Here is a 21,196-nt window from a genome sequence, read left to right on the forward strand (position 1 = left end):
CCACCATTCCAGGACTCCACGAACTGGGGGGGGGGGGGAAAGGAAGGTCTTGAGCCACGGTGGCAAACACTGCTGTGGCTCGTGGGGGGAAGGAAACTCCGCCCGGAGCCGCAAGGTAAGGGCAGGAAAGGGGGCAATGATAGTGTAATAACTACAGTGCTCGTCGGGGCGTCCGGAGGGAGGCACCACGAGCCGAGCCCGGCGGCGGGGGGCGAGGGGAAGGGCCTGGGCAGCCCCGGCCACGCTCTCACCGTCCGACTCGGCGCGCACCAGCAGCGACATCCCCTTCAGCCGCTCCACGTAGCTGGAGGAGACGTGCCCGGTGCCCCTGTCGTCCCATTGCCGATCCTCGTTGAGCGTGTAGACCTTCACCCGCCGGCGGGTGTCCGACATGGTGCAGCCCCGGGCCCGCTCCGCCTCCGCGGGGGCGATGGGGCGAGGGCGGCGGGGAGCAAGCGGGGCGGCCGGGCCGCTCAGGGGCAGCGCGGGGCCTGCACCGCGCCGCTGTCCATGGCGGGTCGGCGCCGCCGCGCCCCGGCCCGGGCCTCGCTGGCGCCGCTCCGCCTCGGCAGCTACCACAGCGCCGCCGCCATCTTGTAACCCGACTCGGGCCGCCTTTCTCTTCCTCCCCGCCCGGCCACGGGCTCCCCTCGCAGGGGCTACGGCGGCCGCCCGCTGCCGCCGCGCCGCCGACGGGACGGCGGCCACAGGCAGGGGAGGGACGGAGGGACGGGGCGGAGCCCGCGCTCGCTCCCTCACGGCCCCGGGCGGCGCCCGGGCGGGAGCGCGGAGGCGGGGACAAAATGGCGGCGGCCCTCAGTCACAGGGGAGTGCGGGCCGTGTAACACTCCCCCGGCTTCTGAAGGGGGAAATAGTTCACGTGTCCCCCGACAAAAAACTTTAAAAAGATATTTTTTTAACGTCTGTCTGAAAGCTGGTGCCACCGCTGACGAAGCACACGCCTCCCCCCCTCACGCCACAGAAAGTGCCACCCACAACCGTGACACAATGACGGGCGAGCTCCGCAGCCCGGCCACGATAAATTTAAACGGCGCACGAAACACAAACATTGCGTTTCATTTTTAGAAAAAAAAAAAGTCCTTCCTCGTATCACAAAACAGCAGAAAGGTTATTCAGTGGCATCTCCTTACAGCAACAGCCACACTGTAACATACATTCTGTAGATGCCCTGTAGATCCCCAGAAAGCTCAAAAGCTAAACTGAAGTTGAAGCTGTCCTCTGAAACTTCAAAAATCAGAGAAACATGCTTAATTATCCATTATAAACACTACAATTTAAGACAAACCACATGCCAGGCATCGCGGTGTCCGTAAATCTTAGTTTTACACACTAAACACCAGCTACACATCTCTTCTGTGCTACTAATAAAAAATAAATCGCATGTCAGTGTTCGCGTGGGAACAGGGAAAAAGGACACAAGTGATGCAAGAAGTCAAGCTGCGTGAAGCAGTGGGGACTTGGGGGAGGAGGAGAAGCTTGAAAGTGTCTCAGAACCGAGCTTTTGAGGCTCCAAAAGGAAAGGGAGATGGCAGGGCAAGTGCTCCTGAGGCCAGGGTGTGCCTCATTCCCAGACAAAGCCAGACTTCTCTGGCTGTTGCCTCACGGTGAAAGCAGTTACACCGGTATAGCTCTTATTTACAAGGCTGGCATGTCTCTGGTGTAAGTTCGATCTTGTTCCAGAGGAAGGGAAAGAAAGAAAAAATTCACAGCAAAATATGCCACTCTGGGTGACTATGTACAACTTTTCCATAGCTTAAAGAAACATTCTTTACGCAGATTTAGAAAACTCGTATCTATGTAACATTTAAATCTCATCTTTTGCTGACTTTCATTGTAACAGGCCTCTAAGATTTACCATGAATTTTCTTCGCAGAAGATGGCAGCTGTAAGATACACCTCTGAGGAAACTATCATTACACTTAGCTTTAGCTGTATATGAACATAATTTAGGGTATTTTCATCATTATGGATAAATAAGTCTGTATCTATACAAAAGACCACGTTACACCAGTAGTTTCACCAACAATGATTCGAGAGTCATGTTAAGCAGTTTACAGTGGGGTTCCACTCTTCCCCTCTATGCATCAGTGCCTTTTTTGTATTACACAGACTGATCCTCTCAAGGTTTTACACATTGGGCATATTTCTGCCTTAGTGAAAACTCCATAAAAAGAAAATACAAAAAGAAACTAAAACCCCACTGGCCACAGCTGCCTCAGGATATCGGCCACTCACAAACTCTCCCTCCCCTCTGCACGACTTCCATGTGTGCTTTTTAGCTCTTCAAGCCAAATGCACAAAAATAAAGCATGACTTCTACTCAAGATTAAATGCAGTCCTTCTCCAGATATATAAAAGAAACCACAGCAGAATATTCTGGAGCAAATTCTTATCTCACCTATCAGATCTTATCTGTTGTGGTGAACAGCCATAGATAATTCTTATCTATTATGGTGAACAGGTACAGAAGGAGTAGATGATACACGAGGCAGAATTGGCATGAAAAACTATTTATCCTGTTAAGCTGTGAAATAAATCCATGATCCCTCCAAGCAATGAAATCAATGACCTCTGTGGAAAAACATCACTCCAGAACACACCTGCATTGCATTCACTCAGATGTGGGGCTTCCCTTTGCACTACACGGCATCCAGGGGGTTGTGAACCCCAGCGTGACCTGTCATCCATACCCACAACAAACAAGTCCATTCTGGGGGCTTTACCTGGAGAAGACACGCAACACATGCTGCAAGAGCTCTTATGTACCTGATTTAAGACCAGGAAAGCAAGATATCTGAATGTCTGCCCTGTAAGATGCACAGAAAGCAAGGCAGCATTTCCCACCGTGGTGGTGCACCTGCCAGCAGCTCATCCCTCCCCACTACCATCATGGAGGCAGTGATGTTGAGCTCTCTGTTCCTCATCAAACACAGAGGTTGTGTTAGGCAGGCTGCAGACAGAGCAACTCATCAACTGCCACAACACGAGCAGCAGGGAGCTCCCATTTTTTAGTTTTGAGAAGCAAGACAGACAACTCGTTCCTAAATCACTTAAAATTTCTCACAGTGATATTAAGAGACTGCACCACTCCCTCTGGCATGGAATCCCAGAAGTACAATTAGGCCAGCTCTTATGCTTTTGATAGTTCTTGTAATATTTATTGCTGGCATTTAAAGATACCCCAGCTCTTTGTGCCCGTGTGAAAATGTTGCCCTTGTCAAATAAAGGCATTTGTGGCCCTCCTGACCTGCTGTAATGCTGCAACTGCTCAGCTTCACTTTGCAAGGCAATTCCTTTCAATTAAAGGCACTTGTGGCCCTCCTGACCTGCTGCCCAGCTTCGCTTTTCCAAGGCACTTCCTTTCAAAGGCTCCATTTAAGATGGGTCATTACAGGAGCTAATTATCTGAAGCAGCGGAGAAAAAAAAAACAAATCACTATTTCAGACACGAAAAACCAGCTACTGCAGTAGGACTGAGCTGGCTCTGTCAAGCACTATTAACCCACCTGCTTTCTGCTCATGGCTGATATCACCTGAGAGCCCAATCCCTCCTGCCACGGTCCAGCCCGCGCTTCCGACGGCTCCGGGGAGAACCCGGGATGTCTGAACCCAGCCCTGCCTTCCCTCCAGGAAGGCTCAGACCAGCACACGCTTTCTCAGTCCTTGGCTCCCATTGAGCTTCTCTCCTCAGGTAGGAGCAGCTGCTCTCTGCTCCTCCCAGATATTCCCAAGTGTGTTTTTTCCCCACCCCTTCCCATAGGGCCTGGAGGTTGTTACAGGTGCAGAAAGCCAGGCTGACTGTACAGGTTCTGCCACAGCAACATGAAAGTCTTTTTTCCTCCTTTATCATCCAACAAACAAGACAATCCCCAGCGCTCCAGGAGCTGATTTACTGGGAGCAGCACCAACAGGAGCCTTAGAGAAATTTATTCTACAATAAACCTCGGAAAACCACTTAAACTGGGGAGATCAGGTTCTGAAAAGAGTTATCAGAAATGGAAACATCTGAGCTGCTGTTCGGGGACTTTAACAATCACCTACATCATTTTATTAACACTATTCAGGACATGTAACAAACAACATAGCAGTCAACTGTCACAGTCAGAAATGACATTTGAATTCTTATTAAGAAATAACAGAAAACACTCCTCAAAAAAGAGGAAGAGATTGCTGAGGAAATATTTTTTCCATCTTTCCAACCAATTTTTCAATCTTACATGATGAAAGACAACTACAGAGAAGTATACCAGTCATTTCTTTCTTCTTTAATACTTTAAGTTAAAATAGTAATTAAAAAAGAATCTTTTTTTACTGTACATCACTCTCCTCCTCTCCCCAGTGCTCTGTTTTTTCTTTCAGGAGGTTCAGAGCCCACTTGCCATCAGGTGGGAAGCTGATTTTCTTCTGAGTTCTGCATACAGATTGGTGAACATCAGAAGGACCCTCTTTGATTTTCACAGTCTGTACCCACAGCAGAAAAACGAGTCGTTCTCCTGAGCCCCTGGGAAACGTTTTGAAGTCTAAAAGAGATCAGTGAACCCACTGATGGAACATAATTAATAGAGGGATTCCAACACTCTTAATGAGAGTGTTTCAGGGGGAAGGTTTATCACATCCATTGTTTATTCCAAAATAAGTATTTTAATTTTATTGCTTTAATTATATATTTTAAAATTCACTGCCTAACAGACCCAGATAATAGCTGATGGTGTTTCAGCCAGGTTGTTTACCCCCCCTTCTGCTCAGATATTTTAGCAAGTCTGAACCCTATGACAGTCACAGCTGTATTTATCTAAAACAGCATCGATCATGTTAAAGGTGATGCTTCTAAGCCTTTATGTTTTGCTCAACATTTCAATCCTGTAGTCTGAAAAGCCATTCTTGCTTCTCAGATCCACAGTTTTATTTGGACTTGATAGTGAGAGGAATCTTAAGCACTGTCTATAAAGTTCCACATTCTCATCTCAGCCTTGCTACACAAGAGAAGAGCTTTGTTTCTTTCTGGTTTTATTTTAAAGGTTTTTAATCCATTTGAAGACTTTGAAGTTCTACATCACCTTTAAGCATAAATAGTGTCTATTTTAAAAATAGGATTCACTACCATCCACCTGCAGATTCTTGCCAGGGCATCAACAGATTCTAGCAAAAGGTCACTTGTTATTTCCACGAGCCATCACACCTCTTTTCCTGAAAGAGAGAGAAAATACTCTGTAACCAACCGACATCGAGGCACGAGATGCAAAAACATTTCTTAAAAACAACATTTCTTCAGTGAACTTTCATTTTTTCTGCTGCTGTGAATCATTCCTAGAAGACTTCCTCGAGTTATTGCCGGCGCTCTGTGCCTTTCCCTTTGCCAGTCTCACCGTGTAACTTCTCCTGATTTTGAGATGAGACACCTTCCTTTTCTAGCAGCTTTCTAAGGACAAAAAAACCCCACACAAGTTTTGGGAAAAAAATCAGGCATAAGTACTGACAGTCAAATACATGCAGGAAAACTAAGGGAGAGTCTGGGCATTGCATTAATTGACTGAGATCGACTCCATTAATTGACTTCATCAAGAAAGCAGCTTATTTTTCATTTCTTCCTCTGCCCTGCCTTTTATTTTTTTTCCCCTTTAAAAAAATGGTGGCAAGGTACAGAAAAAGGATGCTGCAGATGAACAAAGAAGCTTGTTTTGGAGAAAGCAGGCTGTTTAGGATGCCTGGAACCATGAAGGAGTTTGAACCACCTTCCAACACGCTTCCCATAAATGTCAAGCAGCGTGTGCACACCACTAAGGGGAAGGGTAATATGTAAAAATCAGATTGAACCTGCTGATCCTAAGGCCTTGCCTGTCACTGGGATGAGGAGGATGTCTGTGGAACAGCCCCTCCCAGCACGATGCTGTTCTTGTCAGTCAGGGTTTTCAGCGTGGTCGTGGCCGGGGACTGCAGGATTTTCCGTGACAGCCTCATCCTGCCGTCAGTGGGATCTCGGCCAAAGTATTTCACCTGGGGAGAAAACAAACCACTTTTCAGACTGTCAAATAACGTGGTGCCTACACAGCAAGAGCACGACACTTAAACAGATCTATATTGGGATGATCAGGCCTTTAACCAGCACAGAATGGGAATCCAACACGGCAAAATATTTTCTTCATTAACACAAAATAAAAAACCTCACTCGAATTCTAAAATAGGAACAGCGGTTTATTAGCACTTTAAAGTTAAAAAAATACAATTACCTGAATTTCTTGTCCAACTTCCAATCCCAGGGCACTGGGGTGTTTAATCTTTCAGAAAATAATAAAAAAAAATATCAGAGTGATTCATTTTGTGAGGTCAGTGATAAAAGTTCCTTCTTTCAGGAATTCTTTGTGCTCCATTCCAGACAACCACAGTGGCTCAGCACTACCTTAGGAACAACAGGTTTCTAAATGTCACACAGAAAAACGTATTGCAGAGCCAAAGAACTCGGTGATGTGCACAAAAGCCTTGTCAAATGGACAGTGGCAGTTGAGCTTTTGAAGCTCTAAGTCCAGGGTAAGCAGAGTTAAACGAAAGGGTGCTGCTAATCTAACAGATTTTAACCTGGAAATGGACTCTAGCACAACAGGAAAGTGTCAGAGCTGTGCTAATAAGTTAAAAAAAACAAATATATGTGTCCATTTGATACTTGTCTAAGGATGATTACCTTCCTTTGATCGAGCTGTGAATTATGAAGCAGTACCGGTGTCATGTTTGGATAGAGTTTTACCATCACTCCCGAATCCCTGCAGCAGAAAACACCACAGTTGCTTCAAAAGGCACCCAGAAAAGCCTGTATTTCACTTTTCATGTTGTCCCCAGAGCAAGCATTAGTAAACTAATATACAAAATTTTATCTCCCTTTTTTAAAAATCTCGCAGCAACCACGACACGTCTGCTCGTTTTTCCTTAATTAGAAGTGGACGGAAATTTCCTATTTCAGGGCACAATATTTCAGTAATAGGTACCATTTTACAGGACAAATATTGGATTGAATAAGTGGAAAGGAAATCCATACCACCTTTCAGACAAAAAGGTGAAGAAAGGCTTGAGGTTTTATAATTTGTAGAGGCATTCTAGAAACCAAACGAGCAGCAGAAATAAACAGCCTTATTAGGACACAAAACATTTTCAACAGAGGAAATACCAGAAATTAGGCTGGTGACGTTGGCACCTGCGTAAGTGGCACGCTTAAAAATCAGTTATTTCACATCAGATTTACATATCTATGTAAATTCACTAATTTCTACTTCTACTCCAGGGCAGTTTTTATACCTTATTTCAGTTATCGTGGCTGTATAAATCGCACCAAATTCCAAATTAACTTCTTGCTGTAGAGGAGGGGGAAAAAAAAAAAAAAAAAAAAGAAAAGATTAGGACAAAAAAATTCCCCCAAAGGCAAATTGAAAAATCAAAAAAGGATGTCTGAGAAGTGTGTCCTTACATCATCTTTGCAGATTTCCCCAATAAACTCCCTCGCTTCGTGCATGGCGCCGGGCGTGGGGGCAAACACAGAGTAGGTCTCCTCATCCAGCTGACTCACAGTCACACCTCAGGAAGGGAAATTTAAGGAGAGGGTTTAGGGGGACGTTTCAGCAAGCAGCAAACTCTCAGTCAGTAAAGGCTTGGAGAGAGAAAAATGATTTTGCACCGACTCTTTAAGATCTCAGAGTTTCAATCACTTGAAGCCATCTTTAATTTAGGCACTGAGCAGCTTTATGTGCAACCCCATTCCAGATATTTTCCTGGATAAACTTGTGGTCCACATAGGAACACAGAATTATTGTTATAGTCCTTTCGTGGCAGGAAAAAAAATTCTTGAAAGGATTTTGGGTTTTCATGAATGAATTTCCCAGAGATTTTTAATAAAACCACAGCTTTCATCAACAGCTGATGGAAATGACAGTGGTTTGGAGCCACAATGGTAAAATTCCTTGCACCTCCAGAGCGGTTTTCTGGCCAAAGGACTACACCAAAGGGAAATGGGATTTTTCCTCCTTTTCTCCACCCCAACCCCCTGAGCAGCACTAATCAAGCTGGCAGAGCATTAAGAGTTTCAAGTCCCATTTCCCTGCTACTCTACACGCATCAACCTTTTCCCATTTTTACTTTGAGCATTGGAATACCTAAATACACAAGTCTGAAACAAAGGGAAACACATTGGGATAAATCATCACAGGAATCAAGGATGTCTCACCAGTCTGTGCTTGAAGCTTTTTCAGATTATAACCCCCAGGACCGATGAATCTTAATCTTTTTGATAATGGAACGTGGATAGTTTCTGAAAGAACATTTAAAGAGACTTTGAAATGCTAAACAGAGCCATCTTGAAAACCACCACAAGAAATAGGTCACATTAAGTCAGGTTTTAGTCTTCTATAGCTACCTGAACAGCAGCTAATATCTGCTGAACATGGATGTAATTACATCCAAGAACTGAGATAAATGAAGACACAGGATAGACTTTGATGACTGGAAATTACCTTAAGCCACACTGCTGCTGACATGGAAAATCAAAATGGGTACAGGAGTTTCACAAAGCTCCACTTCAATCCTGTTTTCTGGTGTGCAGGGAAATAGTGCAGTGCTGCCCCACAGGGCAATATAACCCCCTGCCCCCAAAATAACCAAAAACCCCCCATAAATTAAAAATAACCCCATAGGGCAGAGGCAGAAACACGTAAAATTCATTTTAAAAAGCTGGTTTAAGAAGTTTACTGTTAAAGAGGTTATCATGAAAGATATGAATTCACACAACCAACATTACCTACAACTGGTCCACTTTCTTTCCTGTCGGGTCTGGGCTTTGCCAGCGTTTGGTTCATGATATGCAAAATCTCCCTCTTGGCAGCTGGAGGGGAAGGAGAAGGAAATCAATCATTTTGTGGAAGCTTAGAATGAATTGATGCAGTTTTTGCTATAAATTAGACAAATATCTCCTGATAAAAACCTGCCTCCTGCCTAAGTGGAGGATGTCTCGTGGTGACTGAGCACATTTCAGGTGGGGCACGTTTGCTGCAGCACAACAGCACAGTTATTGAATTTATGCACCTAGAACACCACATACTTTTTATTTTGGGGTATTACTGAGGTAAATCAGATTGCTGATAAGAGCAACAGCCTGGAATTTCAGCTGAGCTGCTTGAAGTGGTGCACCACTGAGTAGGAATTACTTGTTCTTACTAAAATCTCGCTGTCACGATCAAGTTGAACATTTTCCAACTAATTAAATCCTTATTAAAGCACATGGCTTCAGTTCTCCATGTGCTTCAAGAACACTTGAGCTGTACATGTCAGAATACAGAGAGCAGTAAGTTATCCTGGGAAATACAAGCTGGATTTATGGGAAATGAGAAGAAGTTTGCTGTTCTTTTTATAGCATTATCCCTTACCCACAAATTCCCTGAGGTGACACAGACTTGTACTGAAGTTTTAAGAACTCACTGCTCAAGAAACATTTAAAAATGGGCCTGAAGTTACTTCAGAGTTAGTTAGGATCTTATTTATTAAACCAAAGCCATTTTATCAAGATAACAGCTTGTTTTTTTCCCCACAACGAGAACAAAAAATTAATAGTTTATTACTTGTTTTCACAAAACTTAGAATTCAATACAATTTATCATTCCATATGATAAAATGGGTGCAAATACAAATATGGACCTACTTGTGGCTTGCTGAATGGCTTCCATGACAATTTTTACTGGTATTCCTGGCAGTTTTAGATCAACCTTGGGAAAGAATGAAGTGACATCAGTATGTCAGGATAGCTTTTTTTAACACCTTCTCAGATTTAGGAAGATTCAGTGTTACCATACCTGCAGGGCAGTTATTCCTTTATTAGTACCTGCCATCTTGAAATCCATATCTCCATAATAATCTTCAATTCCCTGCCAGCACAGAGAGAAGAAAGCAAATTGGAGAGATTTGATCCCAGTGCCAGGTCTCACTATACTAAAGGTACGCTCTGTGTTTCAAAAAGTCATAAAATAGTTCTGAGGCCTTGGAATTACTTCTGAGTTTTTCTTCAGCCTTATTTTGCTGTGCAGGGTTAACCCTGTTCCCTTCTCTCCTTAGAAATTAAGAGCTTTTGTGGACTAGTTTCTGAACAACAGAACCAGAGTTGATTTTGTGCTGTTGGTGGCTGTATCACAATGTGCATTTTTCCTCCCCAGCAAATGCTTATTCTCCATCCAATATATAGTGTTTTTCAGTAAATTATTCAAGAATTTTTAACCTCTTCCTCCCAAAATACAAAATCCATTGGAAAAAGAAAGCTCATGAAAGCTCAATAACTAATTACACAAAATACAAGAAACGTGACCGGACATTTCTTGGAGATTTTTCAAAATAAAGGAGGAGTCTGAGAGACAAACCAGAAAACTAATATTTCCAGCAGCAGTATTTCAGAATTAACTGGGTAAAGTGCTACAAAAGAAGGTCAAAAAAGGTATTTTACAGGATGAAGCAGTAACACTCACCAGGATGTCTGTCAGCAGCCGATAATCCTCAATATCCCCCTTTTCCTGACTGTATTTGGTAACGAGACCTATGGCTACACCTGCCACTGCACTGGACACTGGAACTCCTGAGAGCAGCACAAAAAAATTACATTTTTGAAGCCTTTGGTCATTTCTAGATCCTAAAACACACAATCCAAAGCAGTTTATCCTTAAAAGTGCCGTATTCTGTACCTGCATCCATCAGTGCCAAACTCCCACCGCAGGCAGAAGCCATGGAGGAGGAACCTACAGAGTTGGAACACAGGAAAAGGGATTAAACAGTGAAAAATGGGTCTCAACACAAGCTATTTTCCTCACCCTGTAGCATAAAAACGCCCCCAAATATTTTATGAAACTCACGATTTATGTTTACATCTCACACTGATACAAATGGAAAGGTCCATTGTTCATGACCACGCACATGCTTCTTATTTAAAGTCCTTCAAGTAGCAGAGCTATTAAAAACATTTATATTGAAATCTATCCCCTCTAACTCGTTAAGAACCAAATTTAGTCTTTGGCACTAGCTTAAAAATAAAAACCCAATACCATTAGACTCTAAGACTTCAGAAGTAACTCGTATTGTGAACGGGAAATCCGGGGGAATAACGGGTTTCAAAGCTCTTTCTGCCAGTGCACCTGTTGAAAAACAACCCCGAACACTAAGTGATCCACAAATAAAAATCAGGTGAAATATTAAAACTTGCAGCATGGGGCTCTCCTGGCGTGAACTCACCGTGTCCAAGCTCTCTTCTGTTCATACCAGTGACTTTGCCAATCTCGTTGGTGGCATAAGGTGGAAACTGTGAAGTAAAAAAAAACGCGCGCGCAGAAAATTAACCCACGTTTTTAAACGTACACTTGGGAAAAAAAAGTCTTTGAAAGTTTTGGGGCATCTCGAGGTAAAAACAAATGAAAAAAAAAATGAATCAAATCACCAGCTGACTTTTATCAGCCACTTAGTTTGCAAGCCTGGACCAGCCCAGGCAATGTTTGGTAAATGTTTTACTGCCACAGAACAAAGGGGAATAAAAGCAGTAGCGAGGGAGCTGAGAAACAACATGACAAGCTCCCTTCAAATAAACTTGTCAAACAACATAGCAGGAGTGTTATTTCTGTCCTTCAGATAATGGAACAAGATATGCCTGTAGGAAATACTCTGGGAGAGTTCCAAAGGCTGAGAGAGATCCAAGATGTAAAAGCACTTATTTACCATGCCAGCTGAGCACATTAATAGAACTCACCAAAAACCATAGTGCAGGTTCATCCTGATTTTGGCAACAACCTGCTCTTAAGGAGCTCACCTAATGTTAAGATATTCCAACTTATACAGCCTTTTTAATATTACAAATTACCCAGTGCTTTTTAGGAAACCAGCACTTCAGTTCTGATCAATTCACACATGAATTAAAATAAATACATTTTAGCAAAGCTGGAGATAATTTATATCCTTGGAAGTGATCAGTTGAAAAGCAAGCCACGAAGCCCTTCTGTGAATCATGCAGAAAGCTGTGACACAGTAAAGCTCTCACCTCATAATGCAGCATGAAGTTTTTATCTTTTATGCCACTATTAATTAAAAACAAGACCATGTCAAAAAACGAGCAACCAAACACTTCTTACATACAACAGGTAATTCAAGGTTACATTGTTCTGCCCACAAATGGACCCAGGGAAAACTTACAGATCAATACATTTGCTGATCACCCACAATTACCAAAATTACAGAATATGGACAAACACCTCCAGGCCAAAAAAATTTAAGTAAAGTAAAGCTTTTTACATTTTTTAAATGTAAAAGCTCCCACAGGGGTGGGATGAGATCACTGAACTGGAGCTTTGAAGGGAAGGAGTTTCACTTCAGCCCTCAGCAATAAAAAGGGTTAAAAGCACAAGGACTCGCTTGCTACAATAATAAATTAAGTTTTCCTTGCTCTGTTAAAAAGAGAACACAAATATTTTAAATATATAAACCAGACTGGATGTTTCTTGTAATACTCTCCAGTTTCAATATTCCCTTAACACAAAATACCTGTCATGGTCTCTTGAGAACAGGCCACTTCCAAGTCTAATTTAACACACGTTTCAGTCCTAAAAACTGTATCTATGTGAAGCTGAAGGGACTTTTATCACATGTGTTTAACTGCTCCCCCTCTTCCTACCCCTGCCAAAACACCAGAAGGTGTACCTACCTCACCACTGTGGAGATGAGATCTGATTTGACACTCGACTCCAGGGAGTCGAATGTGACTGTACAAAGCACCTGCAACAAAAATAAACCAAAATAAAAAAAATAAACTCCTTTTAAACAACTTTTACTGTTTATGAAGAAGCAGAAAGAATTTCAGCAACAAATAAGATGCCATCACCAGCCACTCCTACAAAGTTTCTTCCTCCTTTTCACAGACATTTATTATTATTCTGCATTATTAATCTGCTCGTTAAAAAAAAACTGAACTATTTAAGAGACTGGGCCAGATGCAGCCACACAGACCTGCAGTGGGTGTTATTTTTAATAATTTTTAATAATAACAGGCAACAACACTCAAAAATAAATCACTGTTTGCAACTACCACCCAAAATAAGTGCAATTAGTCAGATCAACGGCTGAATCTTATAGGAAAAGGAGCTAGAAAAACACAGGAGACCAAATCTCCAGTACAGTCTTAATTCAATCCACCCAAGAGCTGACACTTTAGGCAAAGAAGAGAAAAAAAAAAAATCTCATTAATGCAATTTTTTGGGTACAATTTCCCTTTTTAGCTCGGGTTCTGTAGAAGTTCCTTTTAAAGGATTTCTCCTCCACTTCCCAACCCACACACCATTTCTCCTAATTACATTTACATGAGAGGAAAAAAAAAGAAACTTGGCATTTAAATGAAAGACAAATCTGCCAGCTTTTGGTAAGTCATTTCTAGTTTCTGGTGTTTAAATGGCACTACCTGTGTTTGACCCCTTTGAAATAAGGCTGATCCATGAAGCATTTTGAACATGTTCACCTCACATTTAATGTCTCTGAGGGAAGTCAAATCTCTCCCATCACACCTGAAGGAACAGGGAGAAACCGTGAGATCAATGAAACCCATCTTGGATTAAAGGTTGACAGATACACTAATTCAGCAGGAGTCTGACTGAGTGCTCACCTTCTATATTCGTTCAGAACGAGATTTCTAAAAATATCCTTTGAAACCACATTGAAAGATTCCATGATTTCATAAGGCTCAGCCTCCGGGAATTTTTCTGGGGATAAAAAAAAAGAAACTGCATCTGAAGTTGGAACACGGATTTTACAGCCCTTTTACTGTAACTCTTGAGCAGTGCTAATTCCATTTAAGCACTCTCTAAATATTAAGAAGGCAGAAAATACCTTTCAGCTGCTCTTCTGTTTCCAGCCTGATTTTGTTAATGGCTTCATCTCTTGAAATCTAGAACAGAGGATTTGCAACCAGTTAACTCTACAGGGCAGAACAACAACACACGTTGGGGTTTTGCTGGGTTTAAAGTTTTGTGGAATTCAAGGAATAAAACCCAGAACTGTCACACATATTCAAAAATCAATGATCAGGTTTGGAAGGGTTGCAACCTCTCCTGGCAAAGGCACAGACTAGTTGAGACAGCCCAGCACCCTGCCCTTGAAAAGTGGTCAATGCTGGGGAATCCACCACTTCCCTGGGGAGATTATTCCAATGGTTGATGGTTCTCCTCGTGAAAAACTTCCCTCTTGTGCCCAGTCTCCCAGCAGTATCCTGTACTTACTTTCCCTCCTTTTAAAAAGGGAGTCTGCATCTCCACACTGCAAATAAATATTCTGGTAGATAACCACTGACAGAACGATTTATTATTACTGTTGCAAATATATGCAAGGAAGGAGATGAGTTTATATTAACAGCAGCTTAAAGAACTAAATCTTACTGATTGAACTGTGATAATCATTAAAAAATAATGATATAATGCCTGGAGCACTTACTTTGTCGTGGCTAGAATCTGTGAACACTGCATAGATCTTGTTAGAAGCAAGTCTGCAGGAAGAAAAAAGTTTTAAAAACACAGCTTAAAAATCCTTTATATAATTGAGGGTTTTTTTTTTTGAAGACTAAATATTTGCTTTCATTAGAAGCACGAAAGCACCACAGGGATATTTACAAACATTCCCAGCCCCAGCTAGATCTGCACTAGATCTGTTCTGAGCTTACTTCTTGGCACATTCCACGATCTCCTCGGGAGCCACGAACAGCTTCTGCACGGTTCTCTTGGCCACGCCGCGCTCCTTCACCAGCTGCTGGATGCCCTGGATGATGTGCTGGGTGTGCTTCACCCCCACCTTGATGGCGTGGCAGAAGTCCTGCTGCAAGATGTTCTCAGCCGTTGCTTCCAGCATAACTACCAAAGGAAAGGTAAAACTGCAGTAATTTGCTGGTTTGTGGTTTGAGAGCAGCTTAGCTCGACTAAGGAAATACAGATTAACACCAAACTGCGTGAATTTGGTTATTTCTGTCGTGCCAAAACACAAGTTTCAAGCATTAGGAATATTTGGGGAGGCACCTGTTGCTTTGAAGAGGCACCTATTTGATTTTGAAGCCCTCAGTGGATCAAAATGAACCCAACACTTACCAACTTGACTCTGTGGAGCTCCAGCGACAACTAAATTTAAAGCACTGGCAGACATCTGCTTTCGAGTGGGGTTGATAACAGTCTCCCCATCCACCAGCCCCACCCTCACTGCACCTACAAGGGAAAACCCCAGGAAATTATTGTTATAATAAGGAAGTTCCCTGAGGCATCATCTTACTTGGAAATTTATGATTAAAGGTGTACATTAATTTTAAAATATCAGCATATTTAAAATATCAGTTGAGTGTATATTAAGAACAACTGTGGAAGACAAAATTATCTGGTTTTGAATTACTTTTGGGTATTATTTCTGGGTGAAGACAATGCCAAGTATTATACACACAATGCTGTGAGTCTACTGGGAGTTTTTTAGTCATTTCAGCACATGTTTTCTAGAAAGAAAAAAAAAGGCAGGTGACAGGAAAATACAGCTAAATATTTGTTCTTGGCTGGGTCATTTCTTTTCCAAAAAAATATGCATAACTAAACAATTCTCTTCTTGAGTTCCTGGAGAAAAAATATTCTTATCCAGCTATTTTCAAAACAATGCTTTTCAAGACTAAGCTACTATTAAGAAAAAAAATAATTTACTGGTCTCTGTACTCCACTATTTCTGCATTATAAACCTTTCCAAAAATGTATTTAGTCCAGGAAAAATAATCCTTTGAAGTGCAATAATCCTATCCATTGTAAAATTATTTTCAGTGCTTGAAATTCAACATTTAGATTCAGCTTCTCATTAAAAAAAACTAAAGCAGGAACTGTGGTCTAGGTCTCTCATAACACTCAAATCATCCCTAATTTCAAAGTATTCACTTACCAATAGGACCATTCCAGGGGATATCAGACAGTGCAAGTGCTGCAGAAGCTAAAATGAGACATAAAAATGTGGATTAGGAAAAGTGGATCCCGTGAAATCCCCCCCAAGCAGTGATTCCTCCCAGCCCTCTTACCTCCATTAATGGCCAGAATATCAGGATCATTGACACCATCTACTGCTAAAAGATTACAAAGGATCTGGCATAAGATAAAAGACAATGAATAATTGTGACCTACACATTTTTTTATGAGCTGTCAACACAAAGCTAAGGACAGTAAAACAGAACATTCCACATATCCACACAAGCCCAGACTGCAAATGGAAATTTGTGCAGGTTTTTAAAGCAGAAAGCTGACAAAACACCCACTAACATATAATATTGTGCCATATATAAAACATCTACCCCTGGCCTTTCTTGCCTCTGTTTTACAGAGGAGATTTCAATTGTTTTCTTCTATCTGGACAACAAAATTTGGAAAATAGGATGTGACAAAAATCCTTTAATGACAAAATAAAAAAGCAGCATTACACTATGAGAATGGTTTGCCAAGTGTAAACCCTTCCTGGATATTAACCAAAATCATTTTTCTTAAAGCAGTGCCTGTGTCATGTGAAATTTTCATTGTCCATGCCCCAGCTCTCCACTTTGGAGGTAACATGACCCACCTGTGTATCATAAAAGTATCCTCCTGGGAAGAGAGGTCTGATTGACCGATCTGCAGAAGAAATAACCAAAGTCTAAGAAGCAGCTGGTTTCCAGTAGTGAATATTCAATTTGTCTTGCAATAACCCCACAATAAACTGACCAAATTATTTAAATGAAACACCCCAAAAAAAAGGCAGAGAACCCAGAAAGAAATTTAGCATGATGAATACAACCCTAAAATTCCAATGAGGACTCATAAACAAGCAACTACAGCTTTATTTCCTGACATTACCACAGAAAACCAACTCTGCAAACAGCAGTTCTAAACCACTGCATTTCCAAACACTCGTGAGAACATCTCAAAATGTTTAAAATACATTGTGACTGAAAGGTTTCAGCCTACCTATGACTCTGCTTGTAAGAATTTCTTTATCTGTGGAGCCGAGCTCCCTTCTCAGGTAGTTTGTTGGGATTCTTCCTGCTGCAGCAGCTTTCTGTCGATAGTCAACCTTGGAAAAACAAAACACATCCCTACAGACAACTGATACTCACTGCAGAGCCACCCAAGCACTCAGAAGAGACACCTTATATATAATTTATAACACAATTATATTTTATATATATTTTATAATCCAATCCCTTGCTCAGAGCAATTCGACCCAGAATTCAGGTGACATGTATGAAACAGGCTCTGTTCCAGGGTAGATCCCTGAAGGACCCACTGTTCCCTCCCTGAAGGTGGAATATCAATCATGGAATCACAGAATGGTTTGAGCTGGAAAGAACCTTAAGGATCATCCAGTTCCATCCCCAACCCCGTAGTTCCAATCCTTAATAATCACAAGCCTTTTGAGCCTCCTAAACCAACTAAAACAGAATATCTGGGCTTGGATGTCGTGGCAAAGGTCACGAGGTCAAGGCACACAAGCTCCAGGGCTCATCCCCCATCCACAGAGAATGATCCTACACATCCAGACATTTTACCATGAACTCCAGGGTCTGTCATTGCAGTGCATTCCTCACTCCCCCCAGCGCCCTGAACTCCTCCATTTAAGGATTCTGCTGCTAAATCTTCCACAAATGATCACAAACCTAATGTTTTGGTAAGTACTTACCACTAATGGCATAAACTGAGATGGAGCAGGCTTGGTTTTGCTGACTGCTGTGACCATCACTGCTGTGTCACCCAGCTGGGTTGAACAAAAAAAAGATAAAAACCCTGAAGTTACGTGCAAATAAAATAACCCCTGATGTTCTAAACTTATTCACAAACTAAATTATGAAAAACAATTATTCTTTGCAGGACACAACCCCATAAATCCACCCTTCATGCCAATATTTTTGCTTTTCAAACATAATTTTTTCCTATAAAAAACAACTGTCTTTTCATTAGGGATTAAGTTGCTCCTTGAGTCTCTGTATCCCACTCTAACAGGCTCTGATACCCTAACAATGACTTTTAAGATGCAGAAATTTTGAAGTTGCATGACTTTTCACTACTTATTTTTTCTTACCTGAACAACAGCACAACCATCAGCAAACTTGGCAAGTTTTCCAGAAGACAGCTCCATCTTTCTGAAAGACATGACCTGTTACTCATGGTGAATTCAACCAAATTTTCCAGCAATTCTGCTTTAATCTCCAGCCCCAACTGCACAGAACAAAGGTTACACTTCACACAAGACAAACATCCACCTCAAGTACAGAAATCAAAATTCTTTGGCCAAAAGTGACCAAATCCTCTTAACTTGAACGAGCTTTTGCCTCAAGTGTCCTGCTCCTTTCACCTTGAAGCAAAGCCTTGCAGCCACATTGGGTGTCACCTGGAGTTCCAGCCATTCCCTGGAGACAGAAGTGAATCACCACTGTTCCAGCTGGGATTTATCCAGTGGGAAACACCCTCACAGGCACAGTGGAGCTGTCTGCAAATCCAGAGCACCATTTCCCACCACAGCAGCCTCTCTCCATGTTTCCTGCAGGCTCCCTCCAGGCACTGAAAAGCCACAATTAGGTCACCCCAAAGCTTATCCTCTCCAGGCTGAACAATCCCAGCTCTCCCAGCAGAGCTGCTCCATCCCTCTGATCATCTTAGTGCCTCCTCTGGACTCGCTCCAGCAGCTCCATGTCCTTCCTGTGCTGTTCCCCAGGGCTGGAAGCAGCTCTGCAAGGGGGGGGGGGTGTCACCTGAGGGGTCAGAGGGGCAGAATCCCTCCCTGCCCCGCTGTGGGATCAGCCCAGGATTGCCTTTCTGGGCTGCCAGGACACACTGCGGGGTCCTGCCCAGCCCCTCATCCCCCAGGATGAGCTCACAGGATTACAGAGTCAATCAGGATGGAAAACACCTCTGAGATCACTCAGTCTAACCTAATAAGTGGACCTTGAGTTATTTTGCCAAGGTGGCAAGGTACCCACAGACACCCATCAGCATCTCGATTCACTGCATCCTCGGGGCTCGTTATTCCCGGATGTCCCTAAGGGATGGCCAGGATGATTCCACCGATTGAGGCTCATTCTCTGTGTGTTTTCGAGCCTATCAGCAAAGATCGCCATCAAAGAACATTCCTAGCTAAACTAATCTCGACATACTCCGCATTTCGCACCCGTTTCCCCTCACGTTTGCCTTCTCTCCCCCCGGGACAGCCCCTGCACCGCCCCCTCCCCTCAGGGCCCCTCACCTGCCGCCCACCTCCACCGTCACGGCCTGGCACTGCCCGGGCCCCGCCGCGGCATTTCGGGCGGGCACCCAGCGCAGCGCGGAGCGGCCCGGGAGTAGCGGCAGCCGCAGCGCGGAGCCTCCCGCGGGCAGGGCAGGCAGGACCCTTCGCCATCGCGCCGCGGCCCCGCCGCCATCGCGGCCCAGCGCGCCCAGCGCGGCGCGGCCGCAGCTCGTGGCGGCCGCCATTGCGCCCGCGGCTGGAAGGGGCGGCCACGCGATTGGCTGCGGGCAGCGGCCCCGCGCAGTAAGATCGGAGCCCATTGGCTCCGCCGCTCCCGCGCCGCTTTCCGTTCCGTACGGGCGCTACGGCGGGTGAGGGGGGTCAGGCGGCGCAGAGCGCGCGAAGGCGGGAACATCGCAACCCTCGACAACCCTTGAATTCTGAGGTAAAAAGTGTCAGGAAAAGGTTCAAGCCGGCGCCTGAGGCGGCTTTGGAGACAATTCGGGATGAAATCTGGGGGAAAACCTGCCCAAACGGGGCTCGGAGCGAGACAGAGGACACCTGCACCGAGTGCCCCCTTTTCCCGCCAATGGCACCTCAGGAACCAAGATGGCGCCTGGGAGAGTAGTCAGCGTTACCGCCAAAAATTCGCGGCCCTTCCTGAGGGGAAAAATACATGTGTTTGAAATTCCTTTGCCCCAAAGACCTTTTTCTGTGCCTGTTGTGTTCAGACCTGTAATTCACTCACAAAAAAAAAAAAAAAAGGCGCCAAAAAACTCCAACCCAACCAACCAACCACAACAAAAAAACCCCCAAACATTAAAAAACCCCAAATCCTCACCACACACACACAGAAAAACTCTCAAAAAACAAAAGACCCCCATACATTTAAAAATAAAGAATTGTGATTAACCCCTCTGAATTCTTAAAGTGACTCACCTTACAGTTGTATTAGTTATAGATCCCAGAGCACAGTCTGGAAATGGGAGTGTGGCAACAGCATCCAGAGATGCCAAATCCAAGATCAGGCTCCTGTCCAGCAGCTGAAGAGGCTCCTCCTTCAGACCATTCCTCAGTTTCCTCCTCGGTAAGGCAAGAACAGGAATTTTTAAAACAGGAACACCAAAGTATTTTCCTAAGTGCACAAGGAGGGCTAAGACAGTTGACAACCCTCATCACGGACTTGTGCTGTTACATGCTCAGAGAGCACCAGAATGTCACTCAGGGGTCAGTGGTTCTTTCATTAATTATTCCTCAGTGGAATGCAAAATAAATTAGTAATTAGCATTATTTATGTTATTTATGTGGAGATCTGATCACAGAAACAGTAAGATAGATCCATGTGGGATTAAATTAACATTAATTGTCACACATCACTTTAAACTCATCTGCCATCTGGAGTTAAAGATTTGAATTTTGACAAATATTTAATAAAAAACCCCCTTAATTACTTACTACTCTTTTATTTCAAATGCTATTTTGATATTGCTTCTCGTCTCACTAATCTTTTCTATTTACTTAACTGAATTTTTCTCTTAAAGTTGCATTTATAGGAAACAGATTCACTGGCTGGTAGAACAGTCCAAGCAATGATTTTTCTTTTGTGCCAACATGTTTCTTATCTTTTTGGCAGGACACAAAATAGAGAGATAAAACAATCAGAAACTTGGGATTTGTCTTGGGCATAAGGGCTGTTAACTTTGTCCACATTCAGAATTCATTGGTACAGTTTTATTGGGTACAAAAATATATTGAGTGGCAAAGCAAGAATGTTCCCAGAGTTTTCCCAAATTCACATTCACTTTACTGCTGACAAACAGATGACTGCTTGGAAAGTTTTTATGTCATTATTACTCATTAAAATTGCTCTTCTCTAGCTCGTGGCAAATTTTACTGGCACTTTGTCTCAATAATTTATATATGTAAAAGTGAC

At 43.1% G+C, this 21,196-nt stretch overlaps 2 protein-coding genes and 1 long non-coding RNA gene across 7 annotated transcripts in view; 1 reads left to right on the forward strand and 2 right to left on the reverse strand.

Annotated features, from left to right (window-relative positions):
• Window positions 1-618, reverse strand: part of PPP4R3B (protein phosphatase 4 regulatory subunit 3B) — a 19,049-nt gene extending 18,431 nt beyond the window's left edge. For both annotated transcript variants that reach the window (XM_017821782.1, XM_017821781.1), the window contains exon 1: window positions 252-618. In XM_017821782.1, coding sequence (XP_017677271.1) covers window positions 252-393 — 142 coding nt within the window. In that variant the 5' untranslated portion in view covers window positions 394-618. The remainder of the gene's footprint in view (window positions 1-251) is intronic.
• Window positions 619-4,032: 3,414 nt separating this feature from the next.
• Window positions 4,033-19,351, reverse strand: PNPT1 (polyribonucleotide nucleotidyltransferase 1). 4 transcript variants are annotated; one of them, XM_017821811.1, is made up of 29 exons: window positions 19,282-19,351; window positions 18,121-18,181; window positions 17,722-17,796; window positions 17,010-17,115; window positions 16,627-16,676; window positions 16,094-16,157; window positions 15,961-16,008; window positions 15,141-15,254; window positions 14,723-14,909; window positions 14,497-14,548; window positions 13,897-13,954; window positions 13,673-13,769; window positions 13,472-13,574; window positions 12,722-12,792; window positions 12,062-12,098; window positions 11,266-11,332; window positions 11,079-11,168; window positions 10,722-10,775; window positions 10,509-10,615; window positions 9,846-9,917; window positions 9,695-9,758; window positions 8,798-8,881; window positions 8,228-8,311; window positions 7,475-7,581; window positions 7,306-7,361; window positions 6,698-6,776; window positions 6,249-6,296; window positions 5,857-6,015; window positions 4,033-5,208 (listed from the first exon to the last, which is right to left on the reverse strand). In XM_017821811.1, exons 2-28 carry the CDS (start codon window positions 18,175-18,177, stop codon window positions 5,860-5,862), a joined length of 2,187 nt encoding a protein of 728 aa, XP_017677300.1. In that variant the 5' UTR covers window positions 18,178-18,181; window positions 19,282-19,351; the 3' UTR covers window positions 4,033-5,208; window positions 5,857-5,859. The 4 variants fall into 4 exon arrangements, with proteins under 4 accessions (XP_017677300.1, XP_017677301.1, XP_017677302.1 ...); XM_017821812.1 differs by lacking the exon at window positions 19,282-19,351 and adding an exon at window positions 19,207-19,210; XM_017821813.1 differs by lacking the exon at window positions 19,282-19,351 and adding an exon at window positions 18,355-18,369.
• Window positions 19,352-19,618: 267 nt separating this feature from the next.
• LOC108500671 overlaps window positions 19,619-21,196 on the forward strand; it is a 6,368-nt gene continuing 4,790 nt past the window's right edge. The window contains exons 1-2 of the long non-coding RNA XR_001875940.1: window positions 19,619-19,708; window positions 20,219-20,350. This is a non-coding gene — a long non-coding RNA (uncharacterized LOC108500671). The remainder of the gene's footprint in view (window positions 19,709-20,218; window positions 20,351-21,196) is intronic.

This window comes from Lepidothrix coronata, unplaced genomic scaffold (genome assembly GCF_001604755.1).
Source record: "Lepidothrix coronata isolate B3197 unplaced genomic scaffold, Lepidothrix_coronata-1.0 Scaffold92, whole genome shotgun sequence".
Classification (NCBI taxonomy): domain Eukaryota; kingdom Metazoa; phylum Chordata; class Aves; order Passeriformes; family Pipridae; genus Lepidothrix; species Lepidothrix coronata.